At 35.4% G+C, this 27,379-nt stretch overlaps 1 protein-coding gene across 15 annotated transcripts in view; it reads right to left on the bottom strand.

Annotated features, from left to right (window-relative positions):
* TANK (TRAF family member associated NFKB activator) overlaps positions 1-27,379 on the bottom strand; it is a 104,507-nt gene that overhangs the window by 37,640 nt on the left and 39,488 nt on the right. For 4 of the 15 annotated variants that reach the window (XM_090280289.1, XM_090280259.1, XM_090280292.1 and 1 more), the window contains 3 exons: positions 17,962-18,026; positions 1,461-1,569; positions 263-381 (listed from right to left, as the gene is read on the bottom strand). In XM_090280289.1, coding sequence (XP_090136415.1) covers positions 263-381; positions 1,461-1,569; positions 17,962-17,997 — 264 coding nt within the window. In that variant the 5' untranslated portion in view covers positions 17,998-18,026. Of the gene's footprint in view, positions 1-262; positions 382-1,460; positions 1,573-4,125; positions 4,205-13,391; positions 13,535-17,878; positions 18,027-23,127; positions 23,273-27,379 lie in introns of those variants that run through there. The other 11 variants (XM_090280269.1, XM_090280265.1, XM_090280277.1 and 8 more) reach the window with 9 other exon arrangements.

Genomic DNA, 27,379 nt, shown 5'->3' with positions numbered 1-27,379 from the left:
TTTTATATATAGAACTTCTGTTTAGAATTCCTGTGGTGAATCTAACTCAGGAAAATAAAATGAGGAAGATATGTTATGTATCAGCACTTGAATGTTGCTTTTTGCAGAAGCAATGTTTGTTAGGGTTGAAAAGAAACTTGTCTAATCCTCCCGTTCCTGCCCACCCAAGTTAAGACAGAATACTGACTAAATAATTCAGGCTGTGGAACCTGATTTCTCATTTCTTATTTCCTTTAGGGAATAAGCCAGCAGCACAATCTACCTTTGATTCTTTTTCTCCTGGTATTCCTGATTTTACTTTATCATGTGGCTGATCAAGAGTCAAATTATTCTTCCTTGCTTCATTGTCTTCAAGCGGGGGGACACAGCCATAACTGTCATCTGTAAAACAAAACCCTCTTGGATTTAAGTAGGAAACCCTTGTTTTTGGTGCTACCTGGAAATGCAAATAGAATACAAACCCAAATCCCTAATTTTAAAGAGTAGAGATTTTAAACTATGAGTTTTAAGATTTCTTTAAAAATTAGTTACTTTGGCAATTTAGAGTTGCCCACTTAGATTTTAGCATGTTTGCTTCATATCTGTTTTCATTCCCACTAAACACACAAAACTTTTACTCTATCAAAATTAGTGGTGTATAAAATATGTAGAATTTAGAAAACTAGAATTATGCTCTGTGCAGCTTAACCATGAGCAATTGGAATTAAACTTTTACATAAATTTTATTTTCAGGTATGCATTTCTTGTTTAACATACTTATTTGCCTAACTACTCCATGCTTATTACAGGAAAATTAGAAAATGAAGACATGCCAAAAAGAATAAAAAAATAAAAGCTAGCTATAAGCTACAATTTTTATCATCTCTGAGTTATTCCTGTTAACATTTTGGTTTCTATTTTACCAGTTTTTCCTATATCTTTAAATCACATAGAATCTTTTTTTGCATAAGATAAAATAATATTTATTTTGTATCCTGTTTTGCTCATTTTGCTATATATCATGAGTATGTGTCATGTTAATAAATTAATCGACTATCATCATTTTTCTTGGCTACATAGCTGTTCATTATATGGGTGACTATAAGTTAACCGTTGAACATTTCTTTATTTCTAATTTTTTTATTATTATAAATTATGTTTGGTGAGCATCCCTGCATACATATCTTTGAGTACTTGAACAAATATATTCTTAGAACTTAAATTTTTGGTTTAAAAGGCACAGACATTTTAATAAGCTTTTGCTATTTATTGGTAAATTGTCTTCTAGAAAGTTTTATCAGCTTAGAGTTCTAACATATAGAATATATGAATGTCCACTTTCCCATTATCCTGAAAGTATTCATTTCTTAAATAAATATTATAAATCAGAGAAACCATGGAGAAATAAATCAGAAAAACGTGACTTCCACCTTTTTCTAGAAGTGGCTCAAGAAATATGGAAAGAATCAGCAAGAACATACCTCGACTGGAATTCCCAAGAAGTAACTGTGATTGTAACTTGTCAATAATAGTTTGTTGAAGTGACAGCTGTTCCTGTTGCTCACGTATTCTCTGCTCATAGTTTTCAGTCTGCTGACATAAAAACCAGTTAGCCTGATATTTATTGACAGATATGTACATACATTTTCTGTCTATTACTAATTACATAGGTCTGAGTTGCCCATATTGCTATCTCCCAGGTATTGAGTATTCATTTATTAGCTAAAATCTGGCTCCAGCAATGTATTTATAATCCCTACAAACATCTGTGATTTAAAGCATTTGAAACACTGTAAAATTTTTAAAATCATTTTACAGAAAATTTCAGTTAAGAGTTCAACATATTGTTTCTTGGTCCTTCAGTTAGGATAAAAGCTATAATTTAGAATTTAACCCTTAATGAAAAAGGCACAAATAACAAAATAATATTATGTTCAAGTTTTCTATAAAAATACTCGCTAACTTAAAAAAGGCATGATTTCATGTCTTTTATATAATCACAGTTTTGAATTTATTTTTAGAGGACAAAAAAGGAAATGGGTATAACTAAGACATTATGAAAACCAAAGGGACATATACAAATTATAAAATTCTTTTGATCATAAACTTAACTTCTAAAATTTTTAAGACTTCCAAAAAACCATGGTTAATTTTTAGTGGATATCTTAAATAACACAATTTCTCTTTTATTTTCAACCCATTTATTGTTATTTTATTGTAATAGCTATGAGAATTAAGCAATGAAATAAGACACAGGTTTGCATTAGAGAACACAAATACTATAAACCTACAAGCTAATTTGAAAATGTTGCATTACCATCACCAAATTAGTACAAAGTCTTAAAATATATTACCAAAATAATAGAGAATTCTTTCCTAATTTCTATCACCAGGTTACAAATAAATAAATGACTAAATTATAAATTCCTAGAAATGTGAGATAATAATCTCATAATGTCCTTCAGTATATTAGATACTAAATATTTGATTTTGAATTGATTCTTGCTCAAAGTTCAGTTTCAGAGACCAATAAGCTTAAAGTTCTTTATAAATACACAGATGTTCTTAGACCCCCAAAATAAATTAGCTCAAAAAAGTAAAGCAAAAATCCACATTTTCCCAAATAAAAGGTGAAATTTTATAACACATTTCAAACATGATAACTGAAAGAGCTGATAAATAACCCAAGTGATATACCTGCTGCCTGAATGTAGCTTATTCAATATAACGTGATATCCCCATAGAGCTCTGCAAGGTAACTTATACATAGAAGGTATTCAGTACATGCTTATTGAAAAAAAAAGGAAATAAAGAATCCACGTTAAAAAAATCCAAGTAAATTTTACTGTGAATAGAAAAGTAAATCCTCTGAATCCATGTGCACCATATGTCCTGTGACTATGTGTATCAGACCTGAACCCTAGATACCAAAATCCAGTCTAGGTCCAGGCTTCCTAGGACATGACATCTTACTCCTCCATACATTTATGTTCAAGGTCCTAGAAAGAGTGGGTAGGTTGACTGAAAGAAGGATTCAAACATCTATAGCAAATTTTGTAACACCTTACGTTCCCCTGGGTGGCACACAGCCACCAAGGCCGAGGAATCAGCAAACAAAGCGACGTTAGTTTTCTCTATCTATTTCTGTGCATTTAGAACTTTCTCCAAAGAACTCAAAGTTCATCACAAACAATGACCAATAATTACCCATTCTTTCACTACATTTTGATAGGTATGTACATTCCACTTATCTAGACATTAAGTAACCAGTACAAAAAACTTAGCAAGTTAGAGATAGGCCCAGAATAAATGTGTAAGTTATTTAAGTCTCAGTCCATTCTCCATCTACTTATATATGTTTTCCCATCTTAATGAAAAACCAATTGACCCATATTTTCCTTTGGAACCAATTCAGAAAGCCTCTGCCAGGTACTTCTCCCTCCCTCCTTCCCCTGCATTCTTCCAGTGTTAATTTATTGTTTTAGAGAGCAGGGAAGGGAAGGAGAAACCCAACTGGGGACCTGAGCTGCAACCCAGGCATGTGCCCCAACTGGGGATTGAACTGGTGACCTTTCAGTTCACAGGCTGGTGCTCAACTCAATGAGTCACACCAGCCAGGGCTTTGGCACGTAATTTTCATCTTCTAGCCTCTGCCTTAAAAACATACTTTAGTACACCTGCACATAACATTATAATAATTGAATAATGTTGAAGATGTATTCATATTGGATTGGAAAAATCAACAGAGCAACAACCATTTCAAACTTAAGTTTTGAAGTATTTCTTTTTTTAAAATTTATTTATTGTTTTTTGATTACAGTTGTCCCACTTTTTCCCCCATTGCTCCCTGCCCATTGAACTATTTCTTAAACCACTTAATAAAGTACTTTATAAACTCAAGCAAATTTTGAAATAATTAAAAAACTAATACTTTGGAAGTCTAGCAAGAGAAACAGAATAGCAGTGGTTCATGTTCTCTCACTGCTCCTTCTATATTACTTACATTATAGAAACTAAATTTCCCCTTAAACTATGGCCTTATCAAGAGCAAAGACTATTTAGTTCTGATATCTCCAGTGTTTAGCAGAGTGCCTAGCACATACTGAGATGCTCAGTAAATATTACTTGAACAAATACACTACTTACATAGTTAAAAAGGTGTCAGAGAAATAGATACGCTTTCAGAAGTGACGTGAAGGAATAGAGAAAAGACTTTGCTTTATTTCTGAAAGGGAAATCAGAAAAATGGAGACAAGGTCAGTAGGTTAATAAGACAAAAGGAAGGTATGTTTAATTAAGAATATGGATGCAAACGATAGGTAATGTCCGAAGTTTTCTTTTTGAAAAAATGGGAAGCTTATACCATCAGAAAAAAAAGGTAATAATTCAAGAAGAGAAAAATACATATTCAGAAAATAGTAAAAAGAATTTGGCCACAGACCATGAGAGGGAAGTCCAGAGAATATTATATCAAATTGGAAAATAACCACTAGAATTCACTTTATTTGCTATGGTTGGAAACTAAAAGAAACAAAAAGCTTCTTTTTTAATTAAATATTTATGCTCACCAAACAGATCTGAATAAACTTATAACCTGAAAAGTCCTTTTAAAAGGTCAGATAATTATTGCACCGTCACAGTATTAAAAAAAAAAATTACAAAGCAAGTACATTCCAGCACTATCAAAGACCCCATAAAACAAAAAACTAACAACCACATTGAAAATGTACAACAGCAAAGTCTTGTCAACACTTCTGTACAGAGCACAGACATGACAGCTAAAACAGACAGAAGAGAAGATGCTTTTGACAGCCAGTGTGTGTGAATGATTCTCTGAGTCAGATGGCAGCAACAAGTTACCAACTAAGAGATCTGCATGACAACTAACCATCCATCTGTATCAAACACCATCTGGCCAAGATGACTCTGGCTTCTGTGTATCTGACACTCCTTCCAGTTCTAAAGACTAGCAAAACAAGTGGTCTACCAGCATCTAAAGAGGAAAAACAGGTACCTAGGTACTTGCGCTATATAGCACTTTGTATTCTTTCTTAGTGTTCAAGAGCAAAACTTGAAACAATGTTGATCAAATACAGGATACATCTTAAATTTATTAAAAGTAGCTGTCCATACATATTCTCGACTACCATAAATCAATCAAAGGCTTATCTTAAGAAATGTCCCTTTATCTAGGCAAAATCTGAATCTATCTTCAAAACCGTGGCAGCATATTTTCCATAATTTTGGACATACAGCTGCTCAAGTTTTATGAGTTTCATAAATATAGAGTTCAATAAATTGAATTGTCTTCTTATTGATAACACTGAAAATTCTCATTTTTCATATTTTCCAAAGCACTTATTTCCTAGATGAAGCAAAAAGTCTAGTGCTCTTAAGTCATCTACAATACTCTGAACAGATCAAATGTTATTTCTTTTTGAACACTATCTCTTCTCATTCTCAAGAACTAATCTCAATATACTGAAAAATACCATTGCTTTCCTTCAAGTATAAAAATAGGAATTTAATAAATGTTGAATAAATTTTTAAAAGTTTCGATTTAAAAACCTTTCAAACTGTTTCAAAATTGACAGAGAACAAAAGCTTTATTGAAGGATCTGTTTGGCTACCACAGATGCTCTCAATAGGGAGCTCCACAATTCATGAAGGAAGATAATTAAATATTAGTTATCCTAATACATATAGCACTTTATTATTTTTTTTAGATTTTATTTATTTATCCCGAGAGAGAAGGGAAGGGAGGGAGAAAGAGAGGGAAAGAAACATCAAGGTATGGCTGTCTCTTGCATGCTCCCAACTGGGAAGCAGGCCCGCAACCCAGGCATGTGCCCTGACTGGGATTCAAACCCGCAACCATTTGGTTTGCAGACCGGCACTCAATCCACTGAGCCACATCAGCCAGAGCTCAATACATAACACCTTAGACACAAACTAAATTGTCTTATCTCAACACTTTGGTAAACTAAACATCAATCTTAAATTTAAAAAAAATGAGATTGTATAGGATTAGCAACTCAGAGATCCTGGTTTATACAGCTCATTCTTCAACCACTCTGCTGTATTCTCTTATAACTAGGTAGAAGTCCTGCCCTCTTTCTTCCTCCCAATACCAAGATTTCTCTAGGCTAGAGCTACAGTTTGACAGATCAGATTATCAATCTAATTATCTACTATTAGCTGACAGTGCTGCCACAAATTTCACAGCATGTTGAATTGTAAAGTAAGACAAACTATTTTTATTTCACAGTCTTGTGTTTTGGCCTTGATTAATTTACTTAGTCTCTTTAAGCCTTGATTTCTTTCTCTTTAAAATAAGGATAATATTTACCTGAAGGGATTGAAGGAGACTGCATGTGTTAAATAGCTGGCACATAATAAGCTCCTTGCAAATATTAATTCCTTTCTTTTAATAATGTGCAAGGTATCTACATAATATCTACTACCATTAACTAAAGCTCTGATTACCACTGAACACAGGCAATTTGTACCAGACTTACCACACAACCACCCCATGCTCTAAGCCAGTTTTCTCAGTCTTTCTTCTAATTCACTGTAACCTAGGACTCAGAAGTTTGTGGTATCGCCATTGAATCAAAAACATTCTGTCAAGCAAAAACAACAAAAAACTCTTGATTGTTCAAAGTTTAAAAAAAAAAAAAACAGGCTCAAAAATGATTAAGAAATAATTAATGGCTGTTAAAAATGACAGAAGTAGCATGTTTGTTGAAAAAAAATGCAAACAAAATGTCCCCCATCCCAGTACAACAAAAATCCATGTAGGTACAAAGTAAAAAGTGACAGTGACTTCCCTGAATTTGCCTTCAGTTCCTCCGCAGAGGTAACTACTACTGACACTTTCGTATGTGCCCTTTCAGAACTCCTGTGTACATGCACACATATCTTACTTTTCAAAAAATATAAATTGTTCTGTACCCAAATTTTTCAATAATGCATTATCATCATATGATCATTTCACTGATTACTACTATGCACCAAAATCAGAGAGCTTTATATTCTTTATCTCATCTATTCCTTATACTAATCTCCTGAGGAGGTTACAGGTGAGAAAACTTGAGGCACAAAGAGGTACAAAATAACATACCCAAAGTCTCTAAGTAGGTAGAAGAGCTGGGATTTGAGTCCACGTTTGCCTGACCACAAAGCCCAAGCCACAGATAACCACTACGGCATATCACATGAGTATATCTAGTTCTACAAAGGTCCTCTGTTTGCTGTATAGTTTTTCATTAAGCAGTCTCATCTTCAGTGGCTGATTATAAGTAAGATTCTCAGATTTCTTCTTCGAGTCCAGACCTCTCCTCTGAGCTCTAGATCTATGTGATCAAGTACTACTTGAAAATTACTTCAAATTTTACTTATTCAAAATGAATGATTCTCCTCCCTCCAACTACCTAACTGTTCTTAAATCTATCAGCCAATCCATTCTCTACACACTAGCTATTGTGTTCTTTGCAAAATGCAAATCTAACCGTAACACCCATTCTTTCCCCACCCCCCACCCCAACTCTTAAATTGGCCTCCTATTGCTCTCAGAATGAAGAAACAAAAATTCTCAATATGGCCTCTAAAATTCTACAGTCTTGCCCCTGACTCTTCTCACACTGCACTATTTTCTGTATACTTCCAGTTCTTTTAGGCCAATGGGTCTTTACAGCACAGGTCTCTATATCTGGAAAGCACCCCACCCCAACCCAGCCCTTTCAAAAATCACTGCATAAAGAATGTCTTCTCTGACCCCCTAGATTAGGTCAAGTTCCTAACAAACATTCTAATAGCAGTTTACCTTTCTTCCTGATACTTACCAGACTTTGAAACTTTACATTTATGAGATTGTCTGACTAGTTGTTGCTTTACTAGACTGTGCCACTGTTCCAAAAAAGTAGGGTCTGCTTATCATTGCAGACCTGGTACTTACAGCAGCTTCTATTGTAATATTGAGTAAGGTGCTCAAAAAAGTTTTGACTAAATATCAGAATTTAAAGTTCCCTAATTATTAATGGATCTTTTTGAACCTAGTATACCTGTCTAAAAGTTTTGACAGGGCATATTTCTCTAAATAAAAACCTGGAACAAAGGATACATACATTTAAAATTCTGAAAATGAGTCAGTGGCAAAGTACAAATGAGTACAATAGAAGAAATAAAGCTTTGATTAGAAACAGATAAAAGCATCTTTATTTTAATACCAGTAGCTTCAGTGGGAAAAAACCCAAAATGAACTGCTTTATTCCCACCAATACTTTACACAGAGTAATATTATTTGAGGGAACAAAGAAAGGAAAAGGTGGTAAAGAATGAGGTTGTTTACATCTTAATTGAAAGCAAAGGCACTTAAAAAAATAAAATAGTACCTACAATAAAGGAATTTTACGCCTTCATGCAATTCTTTAAGCCATGTTTTTTACAAGCTTTTTGAGGTAACATACACCTTCAGGCTGACAGTTAACATTTCAGATGGGTCAAGACCAGCCCTAGAAAAAAAGCAATCTGACAAGACAGTCCTTACAACTTTACATTTATTGTCATAAAAATGGTGGATCTGTAATTTATGATAGAAAAAGCACAGTCAAATTTAGTCTTATTTGAGGCTTTTACCTGAAACTCACTGGTTAGTATCCTTCACCTTTCTTATTAGTAGAAAGAAAAAGAAATTTGTAGAACAGATCCTTAACTATCTTAGAATTAAAAAAAAATTTTTTTTATAAGACATTGTTCATTTTTCTCTTTTAATCAAGAACTGGGCAAGAAGAGACAAATTCACTTTACTCTGTATTTCTCTTCTTAACAAGGAGATTTATATTTCTGACTACAAAATACAAAGGATCCCAGGACAAGCAGATCAGCTTTAGGAAGCTTTCTGTAGCTTAATCATATATGACTACGGTAATGTGACTTTTAAATGGCAATCAGTTTTAAATTTTTCAGATGTTTTTATTATTTTACTATTGATTCTTCTCTTAGGAAGACAGTCAAAGAAGCAGTAGAGGGTATTTAACTCTTCATTAAAAAATATCTGTTTTCTCCCAAAGAACAGTGGCAGGAATGGATGACAAGCAAGTTGGGAATGTAATAGAACTGATTATATATTTAATTCTGTTACAGAAACAGGGGAGTCCAAAAACAAACCCCAGAGTTTGCCGCTGGGAGACAGGGAAAAGGAAGCAGCTTTCAGGATGCCCTTGCATGCCTGGGGCTAGTGGCTGGAAACATTGTTGCACAAAGATGGGTTTTACTTCCAAGGCTCCAGAAGATGGGAGGGATCTTGGACTATGGGATGGTAAGGAAGAAGCCTAGAGAGCCTATGTAGGGTTCTGTGAATGGTCAGGACTGTTTGCAACACCCATTGCGTCAGAGGACGCAGTCAGGGATAGATAAGCAGCTGTGGACATTTTAGCTGGGGCTCTGGGGCTGGCTCTCTCCCGCTGGCTCTGGCTCTTGCTCTTGTGTGCTCCCTCCATGTGGCTTGGAGAAGGGGTCTCCAGGCTGCTTTAAGAAGAGGCTCTTGCCATGCGGTTTTGAGAAGGAGAGGAGATCCATGCGGTTTGCAGAAAGAAGGCAGATTACAAGGAGGCTGAGAATCCAGGCGGTCCTGCATTGAGAGCTGGAGGGCACCACAGCACAGAAAGGACCTCCCCAATCAGAATTGAGTGATTGGCAGCTATTGGTAAAGCTGAACTGTGCCTAGGAAGTAGGGAAACGGTGTTTCTGATTTTCCTAAGACTGGCCAGGTCTGGGAGGGGGAGACAGAACTATGTGCAAATAATTCTTTTTATTTTCACCAAACTTTGGTATTGAGAGTTATAATTCTGATGGCGGGCAATCGGGCCCCTAACTAAACAGCCCATGGGTTCTGTTTCAATCGGAGCAGCCCAGGGGTTCTGTTACAATTCCACATCATGAAATCTTGTGATATTTGAAACTCTCTAGGCAACTTTAGCTTAGCCATAAGACGTGGCAAAGACTGCTAATTTTTCCCCTATATCTATTCTTATTTTTTTTAAGTAATAGAAGCTATTAGCTGGGCATATGGACATCCAACAAGGGAATATATTTACCAGCCTTCCCCACTACTAGGCATGACCATGTAACTAAGTTCTGGCTAACAGGACATGAACAGAAGTGACCTATACAAATTTCGGACCACATAATTAAAAGGAAGTTGTCTGCTCTTCCCTGCTTTCTTTTTCTTTTCTTTTCTTTTCTTTTCTTTTCTTTTCTTTTCTTTTCTTTCTCTCTCTCTCCTTCTTCATCTTTCCACTGGCAGGGAAATGGTAACAAGTAGAGCAGCCACTGTGATTCCAGAGACAGAAACCGTATTTTAAGGATTCTTGTGCTGCTTTACTAGCCCTGGCTACTCATCTCTGGACTGTTATATAAGCAGAAATACACTTCTATGTTATTTAACTGCAATATTTCTTGGTCTCTGTAACAACAGCTTATCCTATACAATAACTAATTCAGAGGCAAAGCCAACTCTGTAAGGGCTATTGTGATTTAAAGAGTCCTCTATCTGGTAAGTCAGCAAACCTCTTAGTGTGGATACACAGGAATGCTTACACAAAGCAAGAAGCAGAATAAGCAGTATTAGACTGAGAACCCTTTAAGTGCATGTTCTGTGTTTTTTTATATTTGAATACCAGGCAGTTATTATGTGCCTAGTATATCCTAAATTGTTTGTAAGATGAATAAAAAAATATTAATAGCAAGCTTTATATTCTACCCTTTCTTTATAAGAGGAGTATAGCTCACAAAGTAAGAATTCATCCAAGAAAAGAGAGGACTGTATTAGATTCACAGCAATGGGAATAAAACAGTTTGAAAACCTAAAACGGGATAATATTTAGTAGGTTATTATAATGAATATGGAGTTTAGAGTTAGATAAACCTACTTTCAATATAGTTTCTGCCAATTAGGTTGAAAACTAATTACTGAGTCTCAGCTTCTTCATTTGAAAATGGCGCTAACAATTTTGACTTTGTAGGGCTAAGAGGAAGTATGTAACATTTTACTAGACACTTAGATTGGAGGTTCAAAAACAATTTAAATGTATGTGGGCAGGACTGCCTAAGCCTAACAATGAGAAATTTGGTATAGAAAAGAGAAAACTATTTAGGGGCCAGGGAACGTAAATACACTTGATCAATAGTATGACACTAGTAGTATTCAATAGTATGTGGGATTAGCCTTTGAAACTTAAGTGAGGTAACTTAGGATAAATAAAAGGTAGCTTATAAAACTTAGCACTCCCTTAAAATGGTACAGGTGAGAAAAACAATGGCTATATGTCACGTCTGACATGCAATTTAATGTGACTTCCAAGTGGAAATGGAATACATGGCTCTAGAGCTCAGAGGCAGGTCTGGAGTAAGGAGATAAATTTAGGGGTCACTCTCAGAGGCACCTGAAGGCACAGGAAAAGGTGAGATGGCTCATACAAGAATGTAAAATAAGAAGCCAAGGCGGCCTTGAAAAACTCTAAAATTTAGTGGCCTGCTAGTGTAACAGAACCCTTGGGCTGCTCCAATTGAAACAGAACCCACGGGCTGTTTAGTTAAAGGCCCGACTGCCCGCCGCCAGAATTATAACTCTGAATACCAGAGTTCGGTGAAAAGAAAGAGTTATTTACACATATTCCTACCTCCCCCTCCCAGACCTGGCCAGTCCTAGGAAAGTCAGAAACACCGTTTCCCTACTTCCTAGGCACAGTTCAGCTTTACCAGTAGCTGCCAATCACTCAGTTCTGATTGAGGAGGTGCTTTCTGTGCTGTGGTGCCCTCCAGCTCTCAATGCAGGACCGCCTGGACTCTAAGCCTCCTTGTAAACTGCCTTCTTCCTGCAAATTGCAGGATTGCCTCTCCTCGAAGCAGTCTGGCAAGAGCCTCTTCTTAAAGCAGCCTGGAGATCCTTTCTCCAAGCCAGATGGAGGGAGCCCACCAGAGCCAGAGAGTAAGGGCGTGAGGGCCAGAGAAAGCCTGAGAGAGAGAGCCTCCTAGAGCCAGAGCCAGCCCAAAATATGTCCACAGCTCCTCTCTTCCTCACTGCCTCCTCTCTCTCCCTCCGTCCTCTCATGCAGTGGGTGTTGCAAACAGTTCTGACCATTCACAGAACCCTATGTAGGCTCTGTCTGCTTCTTCCTTACCAGCCCACAGTCCAAGATTCCTCCCATCTTCCTGAGTCTTAGAAGTAAAGCAGATCTTTGCAACAATGTTTCCAGCCACTAGCTCCAGGCATGCAAGGGCATCCTGAAAGCTGTTTCCTGCTCCCTATCTCCCAGCCGCAAACTCTGGGGTTTGTTTTTGGACTCCCCTGTTTCTGTAACACTAGCAGAGAAACAACAAAGGGACTGTGAGGACAATAGTCTGTCAAGCTCCCTCACCCTGGATGCCCAGGCACGAACTGCTTAGATATAATAATTAGATTCGTATGCACAGTGCACTCGCAATTATATAAGCATTGATGTCATATCTTGGCTAGTAGCCAGCTTTGTCTATGCATAGTATATAAGCGGCTGGAATCCCCACAGGAGTGTCTGGGCAGTGGGCAGCAGGCAGTAAGCGAACGGAGGACTGGCGCCGAGCAGCAGGAAGTGAACGGTGGGGGTATTCGCATAAATACTGTAATGTCTGCAATAAAGGAACTCTCAGAGACTCCAACCCTGTCTCCTATATTCTTACAATTGCCATACAAGAGGAATCTGCATTGGTTTCCATGATAGGGACCGAGGAAGTGGGGCCCACAAGTGTATGAGAAAAAATCAAACGTGGTGTCTGGAATGTTAAAAAGAAAAGTGTTTAAAGGAAGAGGTAGTACAGGAGATATGGTCAACTAAGAATTGGAATGAGGTAGCTTAACATGGATGAACCTGAAAGGCTACTGACTTAAGGCAAAGAAGTTATACACATGAAATCTGTGGTCAAGCAGATTTTTCCAAATACCAGCTCTAACTGGCTTTACAATAATACCTATTAGTTATGTGGTTGTGGGCAAGTTATTTCACCTCTCTGTACTTCATTACCTCATCTGAAAAATAAAAATACTTTCTTATGAGATTTGTATAATGATTAAATTAGAAGACTGTAAAGCTCTTTGACAAACATAGGCCTCAATAAATCTTAGTGATTATGATAATGGAGATAAAAACATTTCTAAAAATTTAAAACCTTTTTCAGGTTAGCATGATTTCATTTTAGATAAAATATAATTCACATATTCTGGAAGGACATATACCAAATTACTAACAATGTAATTTGATACATGGGGAGCAAGGACCATCACTTTATATTCTGCATATCTTTAATTATTTGCATTTTTTTCAATAAGCATGTGCTGCCTTTGTAATTTTGCCCAATGATATTTAAAAATCACTTACCTGCCTTATTTGTCTTTGCCTCCCTTATTAATTTGAATTACTCAAATGCATCTGCTTGACAGAATGTTCTTAAATGGATGTAGCATACTGACTTCTCAAACAGGAATTTCAGAGTCTTAAATTGCAGTGAACTAGAAGAAACACTGTGACAAGAACTGGCTTGAAGGATGAACAACTAAGCGGTAAAAGACTGTTGAGTTTGTTCAATCTGATGAATGACAGATGGACAGCAATAAAACAGCTAGTAAAAAAATCTAGCTACACCAATTCTATATACTTTTTGTAATAGATGTTTTTAAGCTGTGGTAAAACATATATAATATAAAATTTGCCATTTTTACCATTTTTAATTTTGTGGCATTAAGTACATTTACATTGTTGTGCATCCATCACCACCATCCATTTCTAGAACATTTTCATCTCCCCAAATGAAACTCTGTATCTGTTAAATACTAACTCTCCATTCCCCTCCCCCGGTCTCTAGAAACCATACTACTGTCTCCATGAATCTGACTACTCTAAGTATCTCATAAGTAGAATCATCTTTTGTAATGGCCTTATTTCACTTAACATAGTATCTTCAAGGTTCATCTATGTTGAACCACACATCAGATTTCCTTCCTTTTAAAGGCTAGATAATATCCCATTGTATGCATATACAGCATTTTGTTTATCCAAACATTCTGCTGAAGTGGTACTATTGACTGATTTTGTATGTTAATCATCCCTAAACGCAGGAATAATCTGATTTGGTTAAGTTATGTAATGCTTGTAATATGCTGCTGAATTAGGTTTGCTAGTATTTTATTGAGGATTTTTACATCAATACCTGTGAGGGATATTGGCCTATAATTTTTTTTCTTTTTTTTTGTAGTATTGCTGTCTGTCTTTGATATTAAGGTAACACTGGTCTCACAGAATGAGTTAGGAAGTGCTCTCTTCTAATCAATTTTGGGGGAAGAATATGAAAAGGATTGGTGTTCTTATTTGAATGTTTGGTAGAATTCATCAGTGAAGCCTCTGGGTCCTGGGCCATCTTTGTTGAGAACTTTTTGATTACTGTTTCAATCTCTTTATCAGGTACAGGTCTATTAGATTTTCTATTTTTCATGATTTAGTCTCAGAAGGTTGAGCGTTTCTGGGAATCTGTCCATTTTATCAAGGTTATCCAGTTTGCTGGTATGCAACTTCTCTACGGTTGTCCTGTTGCTTCTCTTCTCTTGCTCTGTTCTCTTTCTCCTTGGTACCTCCTTCTATCACTTCAGATATGATCTCTACAAAGACAACTTCTGCATCTGTATTTCCATCTGGTACTTTATTCCAAAGGTCCGCATTTCAATTGCCTACTGATCATCTTCTCTTAGCTAATACTTTAACTCAAAATATCCAAATCAGATAATATAGTAATTCCCTTTAACAAAATCAGCATTCTTTATTTCTGTGGCTGCAGTATCAATCTTCCAGTTATCCAGGCTGAAAATCTTGGAAGTGCTAAAAATGGTATTTAAAAACTTAGGTTTGACTTTAGAGCAGGGGTTCTCAACCTGTGGGTCGCGACCCCTTTGGGGGTCAAACGACCCTTTCACAGGGGTCGCCTAAGACCATCTGAAAACACATATATAATTACATATTGTTTTTGTCATTAATCACTATGCTTTAATTATGTTCAATCTGTAACAATGAAAATACATCCTGCATATCAGATATTTACATTACGATTCATAACATAGCAAAATTACAGTTATGAAGTAGCAACAAAAATAATTTTATGGTTGGGGGTCACCACAACATGAGGAACTGTATTAAAGGGTCGCAGCATTATGAAGGTTGAGAACCACTGCTTTAGAACATTTGCTCTTATTTTCATACCAGAAGTTTGAGAACCTGTATATATCATCTTATTACTAAAGATTATAAGTCAGGAATAACTAGTTTGCTTTACTTCAAAGTTCAATGTCATCTCTGGGAATAGATATATGAGGAGAAATTAGTAACTGCCATTTAGTACTTCTGATTCTGTAAGTTGAAAAACAATAAATGTTTCATAAAATAAAATCCTAAGAAATCTCAAAAGGAAGTATGTCTTCCCACAAACATGTTTTTTTTTTTAAAGTTAAAAAATAAATGAGAATAAAGTATATAACCCAATGGCAGAACTCTTTATTTCATTATACTACAGGCATACCTTGTTTTATTGCACTTTGCTTTATTGTGCTTCATAGATACTGCCTTTTCATCAGCACTGAGCCAAGACCCTCCACCAACAAAAAGATTACGACTCACTGAAGACTCAGATGACTTTCCTGAACAAATCTATCTGATGTGTAATATTGTTAAGTTTAAGGTGTAGAGTGTTTTACTTTGACAAATTTATATATTGTAATATCATTACCACTGTAGAGTTCTTTATCACATTACATAATTACAGTAAAAGTATTATCTATTTTATTATACTGTATATTAGATATATCTTATTTACTACTTGCTTGTACTCTTATTTACTATATATTTGTAACCTTAAACACCATCAATCTTATCTGCCAACCCAGCCCCACACTATCCCCTGGTTAGCAACATTTAACTGTTTTTTATACATTTGACTTTTTTGATTTTACGTGTAAGTGATATATGATAACCCTTCTAACTTCTGGCCACTACCACCTTCTTCTGCAAACTAATCTTCATTTGCAGTTATTTTTTCCCTTTTTTCCCTCCAGTTCTCAGAGGAATAAATGTTTCTCCTTTTGTTCATTGTAAATACCTCAACATATTCCTGACCAATGGGTTGGCCTAATTTCCCTCTTACTCTTTTGTCCTTCAATTATTTCTTCACCCTATACACTTTAACGCAGAAGTGTTATCCACATTCAAGTCTAAATTAAAACCTGTTGTTCTATAATCTGTATTTATAATCTCCAATTCAGAACTCCACATAGCTTCTAGATCCATATCTGCAACTATCCATTGGAACTTTTCATCTTCATGCCCCATAAATAAGTAAATCTAGTAACTGAAACCTAATTATACATCTTATTTCTCTATCCCCAAATTTGCACCTTCTTCTCCATTCTTGGTTTCAGTCATCATCACCACTAACTGATCCAGTCTTCTATTCCAGATACTTGGGTATCATTCTAGAATCCATGCTGTCACCTTCAGAAATGGCCTGTATTCAGTTGCCACCTGCTTTCCATTCTATTTCCTAAATAAATCTTAAATCTCTCCCCCAATTCATTCTTAATACTAATTTAACTCCTTATTTTGGTTGCTTGAAATGAATGTCGCTTATTTTTTCTTTAAAAAATGGAAGTATAACATATATACACATATTTATGTATATATAGATATTTATGTAAGTATATATTAAAGTACAGCTTTGGCCAGTGTGACTCAGTTGGCTGGGGCGTTGTCCCTGTCCTGTAGACTGAAGGGTCACAGATTTGATTTGTAGTCAGGGCACATACCCAGGTTGCAAGTTGGATTCCTGGTCGGGGTGCGTACAAGAAGGCAATCAATCGATGTTTTTCTTACATCAATGTTTTTCCCTCTCTCTTTCCCCCTTCCTCTCTCTCTAAAAGCAATGAAAAATGTCCTCAGGTGAGGATAAAAAAATAAGTAAATAAAGTACATAAAATTCAACTTAATGGTTGCCATGTACTTCTAAATTCCTGGCTCTTAGAACATTTATTAGCACTAATATGTTTCTTGAGCTGAATTCCATATTGTTCTCTATCCTATTTATCTTCAATCCCATAATCTTTTGTATAATTATATATTAAGACTTTTAGTAAATTTTGACTGAATAAAAAATATGGTACAAACTACTTAGTCATATTAATCATGACAGGGCCCTAATATACTTCACAGCTTCTTCTCCTGCACTGCTCTATTATTATTTTTGGAATCACAGGATGATCTTATAGTACACTGTATAGAGGAGTAATTTTACAAAACTGAACTTTTGGTAAGTCATTTAAGATGTCACTGAAATAGTCTATTTTTTTCTGTCATAGTTAAAGATGAAAGACTATTATAAATTAGTAACAAATTTAGTTCTAGGATATTTTAAAATTTGTACTGCCTACCTGCTAGCCTAATATCAATGTTAAAAAAAAAAAGACAAATTAGCTAAGAATGATGTTTCTAACTTTCAGTTTGTCATTTTATGTAAGAATTATTTACACATGAAACATAAAATATTGAAAGTCAACTGCAATCAAAAAATAAAATGAAAAAAAGTTTATGAAAGAACATTTGCCATCTATTGTAATATAATCACTTTTAAAAAGTGAACTCTTCCCATAGGTCACAGTGTTTTTTAAAAAGATAACATATAAAAACCTGACTTTATCCATTAATATATCCCCATGCTTCAGTAATTATAGTTCTTCAAAGCAGTTTCTAACATTATAATATTTTTCACTAGCAAAAAGACTCTCTAATTGAATTTACCAGGATAAATAACTTTGAAAACCAAAACCATATACCTTTTGCTGTAGTTCTTTTACTGCGGAATCTCTATCCATGCACGCCTGTCGGAAGGCTTCATAAGCTTTATTGAGTTGCTCACCAATGTTTTTATCCATTCCTCTCTGTCCTGTAGCATCACTATCAAGGATGGAGTAAATGACAGGTCTGGAAAATATTCAGAACAATTTATAACTATTAAGTTATATAAATCTCATTTTGAAAATGCATCTTAAATACAGTTCTATATGGTTTATCATGAACATTATAGCACCAACTACTATAAAGTTTTATAAAAGCATAAAACTCATCTAAAATCCTAATTAATAAATACTGTGAAACTTTAACTTCTACAACTTTTAAATATTCTTTATTAATGCTTAAAGAGCAAATAGGGATCCAGTTAATGAAGATGCTATTTGAAAACAGTAATCTGTAAGTGCAACCTAAAAATGGAGAAATATAAAAGTACTATTAATATGTTATAGAAATGCACAACAGGATTAGCAATGTGGGAAGAGATTTCTTTTTACTAAACGAACAGTTACTCCCTCTTACAAGGTGAATTCTCACTACACTGAAATTAGAGCAAAATTAAATACATAATAAATGTTTGTGGATGGAGTTCACACTGTTGTTATCGCAGAGCAATTAAGATGTGTGAAAATGCTCTTATTTTAGCACAAAATCTAGGGAGAGATGTTGTTGGACTATATATTTAAAAGGAAAAATCACATCCCTTCAAGTCCTACCCCCGCTCCCTATTAGTTTTCCAACCTCCCTGCTGTTTCTGAACTACAGGTGATTTACTCAGTGGAGATAATTTGGTTTTATCACCTCAATTTGCATAACATCTCTAACCACATTCCTTGGCTCTGAACAGGGCCACTGATGACTGATTCCTGCTGTTGAGCTGTAAAAACCACACCACAGGATCTTTCTCTTAACCCTCTGAAAGCCGCAGAATAGACAAAATTCTCCATCAGTTATAGGAGGTTTTGGGAGTACCAAATTATTTAGCTTCTTTAGGACTGGAAACCCTTTATAAGCTCAGTCTCATAACATCTTTCATTTTATCTTTGGGTACATGATGCTTAAAATTTTTTTTTTAGTACTTTACATTAAGATATAATTTATATAACATAAAACTCACTATTTTAAAGTGTACATTTTGGGTTTTTTTTAGTATATTCACTACGTTATGTAACCATCACCATTATATGATTCCAGAACATTTTTTATCACCACATAAACCCTGTATCTATTAGTAGTTAGTCCCAATTCCCATCTGTCATCCCTGGCAACCACTGATCAGATTTCTAATGCTATAGATATGATTATTTTGAACAATTTTATCTAAATGGCCTTTATGTCTAGCTTTTTTCACATAGCATAAAATTTCCAAGGTTTACCCATGTTGTAGCATATAATTCTTCATTTCTTTTTATGTCTGAATAATATTCCATTGCAGATATACATTTTGTTTATCCATTCCTCAGTTAATGGATATTTGGGTTGTTTCCACTTTTTGGTTTTTTAAATAAAGCCACTATTTGTGTAACACATATTTGTATGAACATGTTTTTGATTCTCTTGGTTATATACCAAGGTGCAGAACTGCTGAGTCAGATGGTAATTCTGTTTAACTTTTTTAAGGAATTGCCAAAACTGTTTCCAAAGAAGCTGTATCATTTTATGTTTCTACTAGCAAGGTATAAGAGTTCCAATTTCTTCACATCTCCACCAACACTTATTGTCTATTTAAAAATTATATGCATCCTATAGGTGTGAAGTGGTACCTTGACAGAGTTTTGATTTGCACTTCCCTAAAGATGTTAAGCATCCTTCCACTGTTTATGGTCACTTGTATATCTTCTTTGGAGAAATGTCTAGTGAAGTCCTTTGTCCACTTTTTAATCGGGTTGTCTAATACAGACTTAGCAGGTACATATTCATATATACACACATACACACATATGTATGTATTACAAATATTTTCTCCCATTCTTTAGATTGTCTTTTCATTGCCCCAATGTGTTCTGTGACACAGAAAGTTTTAAATTAAAAAAAAAATTTCTCAACAAGTAAACTTTTTTTTTTTAATTTTCAAATTTTTATTTACTGATTTGAGAGAGTGAGAGAAAGAGACAGACAGACATCAATTTGCTGTTTCACCCATTTATGCATTCATTGGTTGACTCTGGTATGTGCCCTGACCAGGGATTGAGCCCACAGTTTCATATTTTTTCTTTTGTTGCTTGTGCTTTTCATGTCATATCTAAGAAAATACTGGCTAACTGAAGGTCACACAGATTATCACCTATGTTTCCTTTTAACCCTTTGAGTGCCAACATCGCTATGAGCAACGCCGACAAATTTTCCCAAAAGTGCCAGCGTTGCTCCCAGCGACACTTTTTTCGATGGCTATAAATGTAAAAAACAATGAAATAATTCGTATTTTATGTTTTGTTCTCTTTTTTTGTACCTCAGGTTATATATTGATATCTTTTTCTCATGTTGATCAAATTTTTATGCTTGTTCAAATACTGACATATTGTTATAATTTTTACTTACATTTTAAATGGTCCTTTTAATCTCATTTATCTTTGCAATAATTGTCAAAACTATATGCAGTGTGCATGATAAGGAAGCTTTTGCTAATGAACATTTTCATTGCTTCATGGTATAGTGTTATCATTTTGTTTATAAACTGTTTTTCACTGCTGATATATATTGATATATGTCTCTAGTGTGAATGCCATTTGTGTTCATTTTTTTATGTTATGAAGTTTTCTTTTTATTTCAAAAATTTATGCAATATTTGTCGTATTTCTTGCTTGTTGTCCATGTTGCTATGTGTTTTTTCAAATTATAATATAGGTTTTATATTATGCCATATATTATACTTCAAAAGCCATACTGAAGAAAAGAATTTATTTTTTTTAAATAATTGTTATAATAATATAATTTTTTTTTATAATTTAAAAACTAATTTTTTATTTTTCAGTTATGGTTGACATAAAATGTTCTATATAATAATATAATTTTAATGCAATAAATTTTTTGCTACATTGCATCAAAGAACACTGCTTACAAAAGAAGAGTGTATATATTATATGTCGTGAAATTTTCAGCAAATTATTATGAATAATAATGTTTTTATAGACATTTTTCATAAACTCTGCATTTCTCAGCAAAATAGCCTGGCATTTCTCACACGAATTTTAGCAATTATGCATGGCACTCAAAGGGTTAAGAATTTTATAATTTTAGCTTTTACATTTAGATCTTTGATCCATATTGAGTTGATTTGTAAATGGTGTGAAGTAGGGGATCCATATTCCTTCTTTTGCATGTGGCTATTCAACTGTCCTGGTATCATTTGTTAAAAAACAATTCTTTCCCATTCAATGGCTTTGTCACCCTTGTCAAAAATGGATGAGCATATATCACTATGCTCTTTTAAATACCTAAGTAACATTTCAATCCTATCAGCCAGTCTTCCATTTTAAGATAATAAATATACTCCTAAGTCAATTTTCAGGCTTAATAAAAACAATTCCAAGGTTTTTATTATGGGGATCATAATGTCATATATTCTGAAGAAATAAAAGAATGGTAATCTTTTAAATATTCTACTCAGGAAGTTTGTTTCTACTGCAACATCTGATAGATGGAAAAGATGAAATACTGTTAAAATAATCAACATTGCCAGAACTTCTTTCTTATTTATCTATTTATAGACAGAGGAAGGGAGGGAGAAAGAAAGGGAGATAAACATCAGTGCGCAAGAGAAACATCGATCGGCTGTTGCCTCTTGCACGCCCCCAACAAGGGACCTAGCACACAACCCAGGCATATGCCCTAACTGGGAATCAAACCGGTGACCTTTTGGTTTGTGGAATGATGCCCAACCCACTGAGCCACACCAGTCAGCGCCACTGCCAGAATTTCTGACATGCCATAGAGACTATGGAAATATACTTAGCATTAATACAAAGTATCACTTTGAGTACTTTATTTATATATGTAGTAATCAATAAAAGGATTTAAAACAGCTTACATAGGAGATTAAAAATAAGTATAGAAGCAGGGAAAGAAAAGTAAGGGTAGGTAGCTACAGGGACTATAAAACACTGTAATATGCTAATGTAGAAGTTAAAGGTTTTAAGTAGCTAAGTGGCTAAGGTATCTATCACTGTCTTAAAAAGCTCCACATGTCATTACAAATCGTCAATGTAAATCTCACCCATATTTTTCAATCTGGGACAAACAAGAGTCTTGAAGTAGGAACGCAACTAGTTTCTTCTTTTGTCCTGTCATTACTGACCTCTGACCTTAGTTGAGGGCCACTAAATCTTTTTGAACCCAGTTTTTTTGTTTTCGTTTTTGTGTTCTCTACAATATAAAAAGTGTGTTTGGAATAGGTTTCTAAGAAACATCTTTCTTTGATCTACAGTTCTTGAGTCTAACAAATGCATGTCTGTTCAATCAAGAGGGTGCATTCTTGTTTTTAAAAAATATAAATGCAGAATTAAAAATAGCTGCATCATATGTAAGTAAATTATGTGGAGACTTCAGTTCAGGTCCTTGAATTAGATCATACAAATGTCACTGAGTTACTGAGTGAATTCCACATGGATGCATCCTATTTCCTGAAATAAGAATGTATGCTGGGGAGATATGATTCAGGTCAATACAACTAAATAAATGATACACTTAATTCTTATCATACAGCCAAGAAGAGAATTTGGGTGTTAATCAGTGACACTGACCAGAGAAAAAGGAAACAGCCTTTGGGACCCAGCTAATTAAATTGAACAGATTTCAAATATTAACACCCTGAACTTTAAAGCCACTCGTTTCTCTATTTTTTAAAGCATTTAAGTGTAAGATTAATTTCACAATTTAAGAGGCAGCCACATTTCAATTATGTTTTGGCATGTCTTCTGCAAAGTTTGCCAGGCTTCAGGGAATTCGCTTTATTTATAGTAAACATGCTCAAACCAAAACCTTATGGCCATTCTCACTCCCCAAGCCCAGAAAGTTCAAGCTAGAGCAACCTGTCTTAGAAACACTCTTCTAAATATATTTTTAGGAAAGCCTTCCACAGTAATTTATTTCTGGGTCTGGTTTGCTGGTTTCCTTTCATCACATACTAAGAAAAGATTAAGTCATGATGCCCCAGAAGGTAGCTGGATGGATAGAATGCAAAGTGCCCCTCCCAACTCCAATCCTCCAGAAACCAGGGTAGTTCCCACCCACTCACCTCCATCAGCAGTTCCGTTTTTCCCCTGGGTGGCTCCTGATAGAAGGGAAATGGAGGGCAGTACATTCCTGTTCTGCTTCCCAGGTCCAGCATGTGCCACCCAGGAGGAAGCACCAAGAAATTCTCTGGGCAGCAGGTTGCTTCCTCTTTCACTGATCCCTTGGTTCAATAACGAAACTGCCAAAGGATGGGAGAGGTAGCCTGCACAAGGGAGATAATTTTATCTTCCCTTGGTAAAGTTTCCCAACTCCAACAAAAAAGTCTGTCAACTGCTAGGGTCAATTTTTTATTTTAATAAATAGATCTCATTACTACTGAATTCAGTTACAAAAAAACTAAAGTATTTGATCACTTACTACATGTAAAGCACTGTGTTGGGTGCAGCAAGGGGCTTCAGAGATGGTACTGCCTTCGAGTTGTGTTCCTTTCACAAAGTTTTTTCACCAAGTCATCATTTCCTACTACTCACATTCCCACTTGACTGATAAGGCTCAGAGGAATTAAAAGACTTGCCTACAGCTACAAATTCTTAGTTCAAAGATTGTTCATTAAAGCCTGCTGCAGTATTCTCCCGGGGTGCCATGGTGGGTATGTTCATTCACTACAATATTTACTGAGTGCCAACTACAAGCAAAGCCTGTGTTGGGCACCCACTGATGCAGTGAGAACAAAACAGACATGAACCCTATCCTCATCAGCAACTTAAAACATATATATGACTATCCTGAGATATCTAAATGCTATAGAATTTGGAGAGGAAAGTGGTCACATCTATTTATGAGGTTTAGGAAAGGCTTTGGAGGTAGGTGGCATGTGAATTGGTTTTTTAATTATGGTAGGAATGACTTCACCTATTTCTTTTGATTATTAAGTAACAGTCATTCTTTCTAAAACAGGTTCGGGAGAGCTATAAAGATGTTTTTAATGTTAGATAATATCTGTTCTTCACTAAAACAGGCCAGGATTATACAATTCTTAATTATAACAATCATGGCTACTCATAGAAATGATTAAGTTAGTGCTTTTCCCATGATCCTTGAAAAGAAGTCGGAATGGAAATAAAATAAAAACAAATCCTGTATTTCCTTTGGACCTCAATTTTCCTTGCTTTTAAAAGTAAGCAGTTAAGTAATATAATCCCCTTCAACTTTATTATTATATAGCATTCCCAAAGAAATCCAGAATAGAAGCTTTTGCTTGGCAAATATGGTGATTTATTTTTCGTCATAAATAATACCATAGATTTAAAAGGAGTAGTCATTTTGTAACAAATTGTATTATAAACTAGACCTTGGTTACAAACCAGCTGATAATGACTTTCATTTCAAGACAGTGAGAAGCATGAAATAAAGTTATATAGGGTGTCCTGGAAGTAAGGAGATCATATGACACTTTGAAAATATATGATTTAACACTGTGAAAATTAATAACTTTATTTATTTAATAACATTTATATATTTCCTCTTTAACATCTTATTAGGTAGAATTAAAAAAGGCATAGGCGTTGGATTCAGATCCCAGATTTGCAGTTTTCTAGCCTGTAAAGGAAAGACTGTTCCATGCCGTGATCACTGCCTGTCCCATAGGCTGCACTTGTGTCAGAACGAAGGCTGCCTTCTGAAAAAAAACCCTAGAGACTATCTAATCCTAACCAATGTTTATTCTGACAGAAATCAGCACCCCTCCCCTGCCTCCTGCTCTGTGCTGGTTCCTGGAACAGGTGGTTGTCCTGACCTGGTAGCGTTCACGTACTGATGCTCCTGATTATTCCCCCTCCTCCGTCCCCCAATCACAAACCGCTGTATAATTCTTTGGTGCCTGCCAAGTGGCATGGGGATCTATAACATCTTGCAACCTCCCAAAACATGCTTCATGTCATAAGTAAACTTCCCTTAATAAACTCTATTATTTACCAGACTGAAGTGGCCAGCCTTTCCTTGGTCTTTTACTGCTCTCCACTCATGGAAGTAGATTTTCAGTCTCGGGGTTTTTTCCCTGGTTTGCATGCACTAACATACCCATTTACTTAACTTCTCTGATTATTAGTTTTCTTACCACACCTAGCCTGTAGGATTATTATGGAGACTAAGTGAGACCATATATGAAGCATTTATGTTATTTGGTCCTAGCATTCCTGATTTTTCACTTCTCCAGCTGGATAAAATGCTGTGGTGAAGGCACCCAGAACCCTATGGTTAGGGCAACACTTCAAGGGACAGTTGAACAAAGGGAATGGCAGGACAACAAGAATGAATAACTTATGTTCTTGACATTGTGGAGCTGCCAGGTCAGCTATGGATATCTTATACTTTGAATTATAATATGTGAATGAAATAAAATTTCTGTCACAAGCTACTGTCTTTGGGGGTCTCTTAAGAGAGGAGACAAGCTGAATCCTAACTGGTACAATGGTCAAGACTGGTTCAGTGCTGAACACACAGTAGGTAATCCTTGCCTTTTGTTTTTCTAATTAGAGCTTTTAATTTCATAAGGCAGACACACACTAAAATTATTAACCATACTAGCAAGTCATTTATAGGTGTGTAAAAAGGTATAAGGATATATAGGTAGAGGTCTGGGAAGCACAGGCAGAAGTATTTGTCGGAACTCACTCAATAGTTCACTCAAGACTTGTGAATTTAATTGCATGTAAGTTTTGGCTCAAAAGAGGGGAAAAAAAGAGAGAGAACTGTTAGGCTTCACAGAGGATCTAACAATGAAACTGGGCCCTAAAATATGAGAAGGATTTCAGCAAGTAGAGAACAAAAGGGGAAAGAACATTCACTCTGAAGGAGCAGAGGTACTTAGCAGTCACTACTATAGTGCATTTAGGGACTGGAGGTATTCTATTAATAAGTCTAGTGTATTTGCATGATAAGATACTCAGACAGGATCATCAGGGCCACCATCTATGACTGTGCCACACTGCCAAAATGCTAGGGGAACCATTCATATAAGTGGAATAGTACCCCCTAAGATACAGAGTGCATTAACTGCATAAACTATATACAGCAGACTCAGTTATGACCAGATTACACTGATAGGAGCCCTTGAAATTTGGACTTGAAGACATTTAGACTTTAACCTGATGGCATTAAGGAGTAATGAAGAATTTTCAAGCAGGAGATAAACATGTTTTAGAAAGACAAACTGGACACCAGCATGGAAAACAAACTGAGGGAGACAAAATGGGGATATCCATAGGGAACTGCTGCTCTTTTCTGGGTGAAAGATGAGGGCTTGAACTAGATAGAGCAGGGGGAATGAAAGATGGATGGATTCAAGAGATATCTCAAAGGTAAAAATCAACAGGATTAATTGGCCAACTGGATCTGCACAACAGACAAGAAGGCAGCATTCAGGTCCCTGCAATTCCAAATCAGTTGGCCTCGGATGGGTCCCTGGAGTGTGCATGTTTATGAGCAAAGCAATCTAGGTGATTCTGTTGAAGATGTTTTGCCTGCCATGATTTTCAAAATACCAGGCAGACAATGATGACAGCCAGATATGAAGAACAGGAAGAAAATTTCCGGGGGAAAGGTATTCAATTTTGGACAAAAGTGCTTGAAGAGACATAATTAACAATAGGCAAGAAAAATGTAGCTATGAGTGATAACAAAATCTGGAGGAGGAAATGAAGACTAAGTATGCCTTCCCTCCTGTTTATAGTCTTGAAGTGCTGTTTTGGATGTCACTGTTCCTTGATACTGATAAATACTTGGACAGTCAACCAGACCAAAATCTTTTTCACATCACAAGAAAAAACTACATTTTTAAAAAGAAAATAGGAAAGAAAGAAAGGAACAATTCTCATTATTGTACCATGAGTTCCAAGATGGACACTTCTTTCCCTTCTCAAATATAAACCAAAAAAGAGAATATGACCACTTATTATCTGTATGATGTCAGAAGGAAAACTAGGTAATGCATAAAAACAGAAAAGCATTTTAGTAGATATGTGCTGTCTTATGTAAAGAGACTATTAGCCAAATAGGTATTTTAGGAATGTTATCTGATGCTCTGTTCTGTTAACCCTTACAAACTATTAAATAACAGGAAAAACCTCTCATAGCATACTTGAATGTAATTTCTTTTTTTTTTCAGATTTAATGTGTTTTATTGATTAAAATATTACATTTGTGCCAATTTCCCTTCCCTCTGCTCCCCTCCACCCGGTGGCCCCCTCCCTCCAGTTGTCCCCCCCTTTTAGATTATGTCCATTAGTTGTGCATATAGTTCCTCCCAACCTCTG

Source organism: Furipterus horrens, unplaced genomic scaffold, assembly GCF_987537825.1.
Source record: "Furipterus horrens unplaced genomic scaffold, mFurHor1.1.pri manual_scaffold_1, whole genome shotgun sequence".
Classification (NCBI taxonomy): Eukaryota; Metazoa; Chordata; class Mammalia; order Chiroptera; family Furipteridae; genus Furipterus; species Furipterus horrens.
The sequence above is the reverse complement of the archived record's forward strand: the minus strand, read 5'-3'. Positions and strand labels throughout refer to the sequence as shown.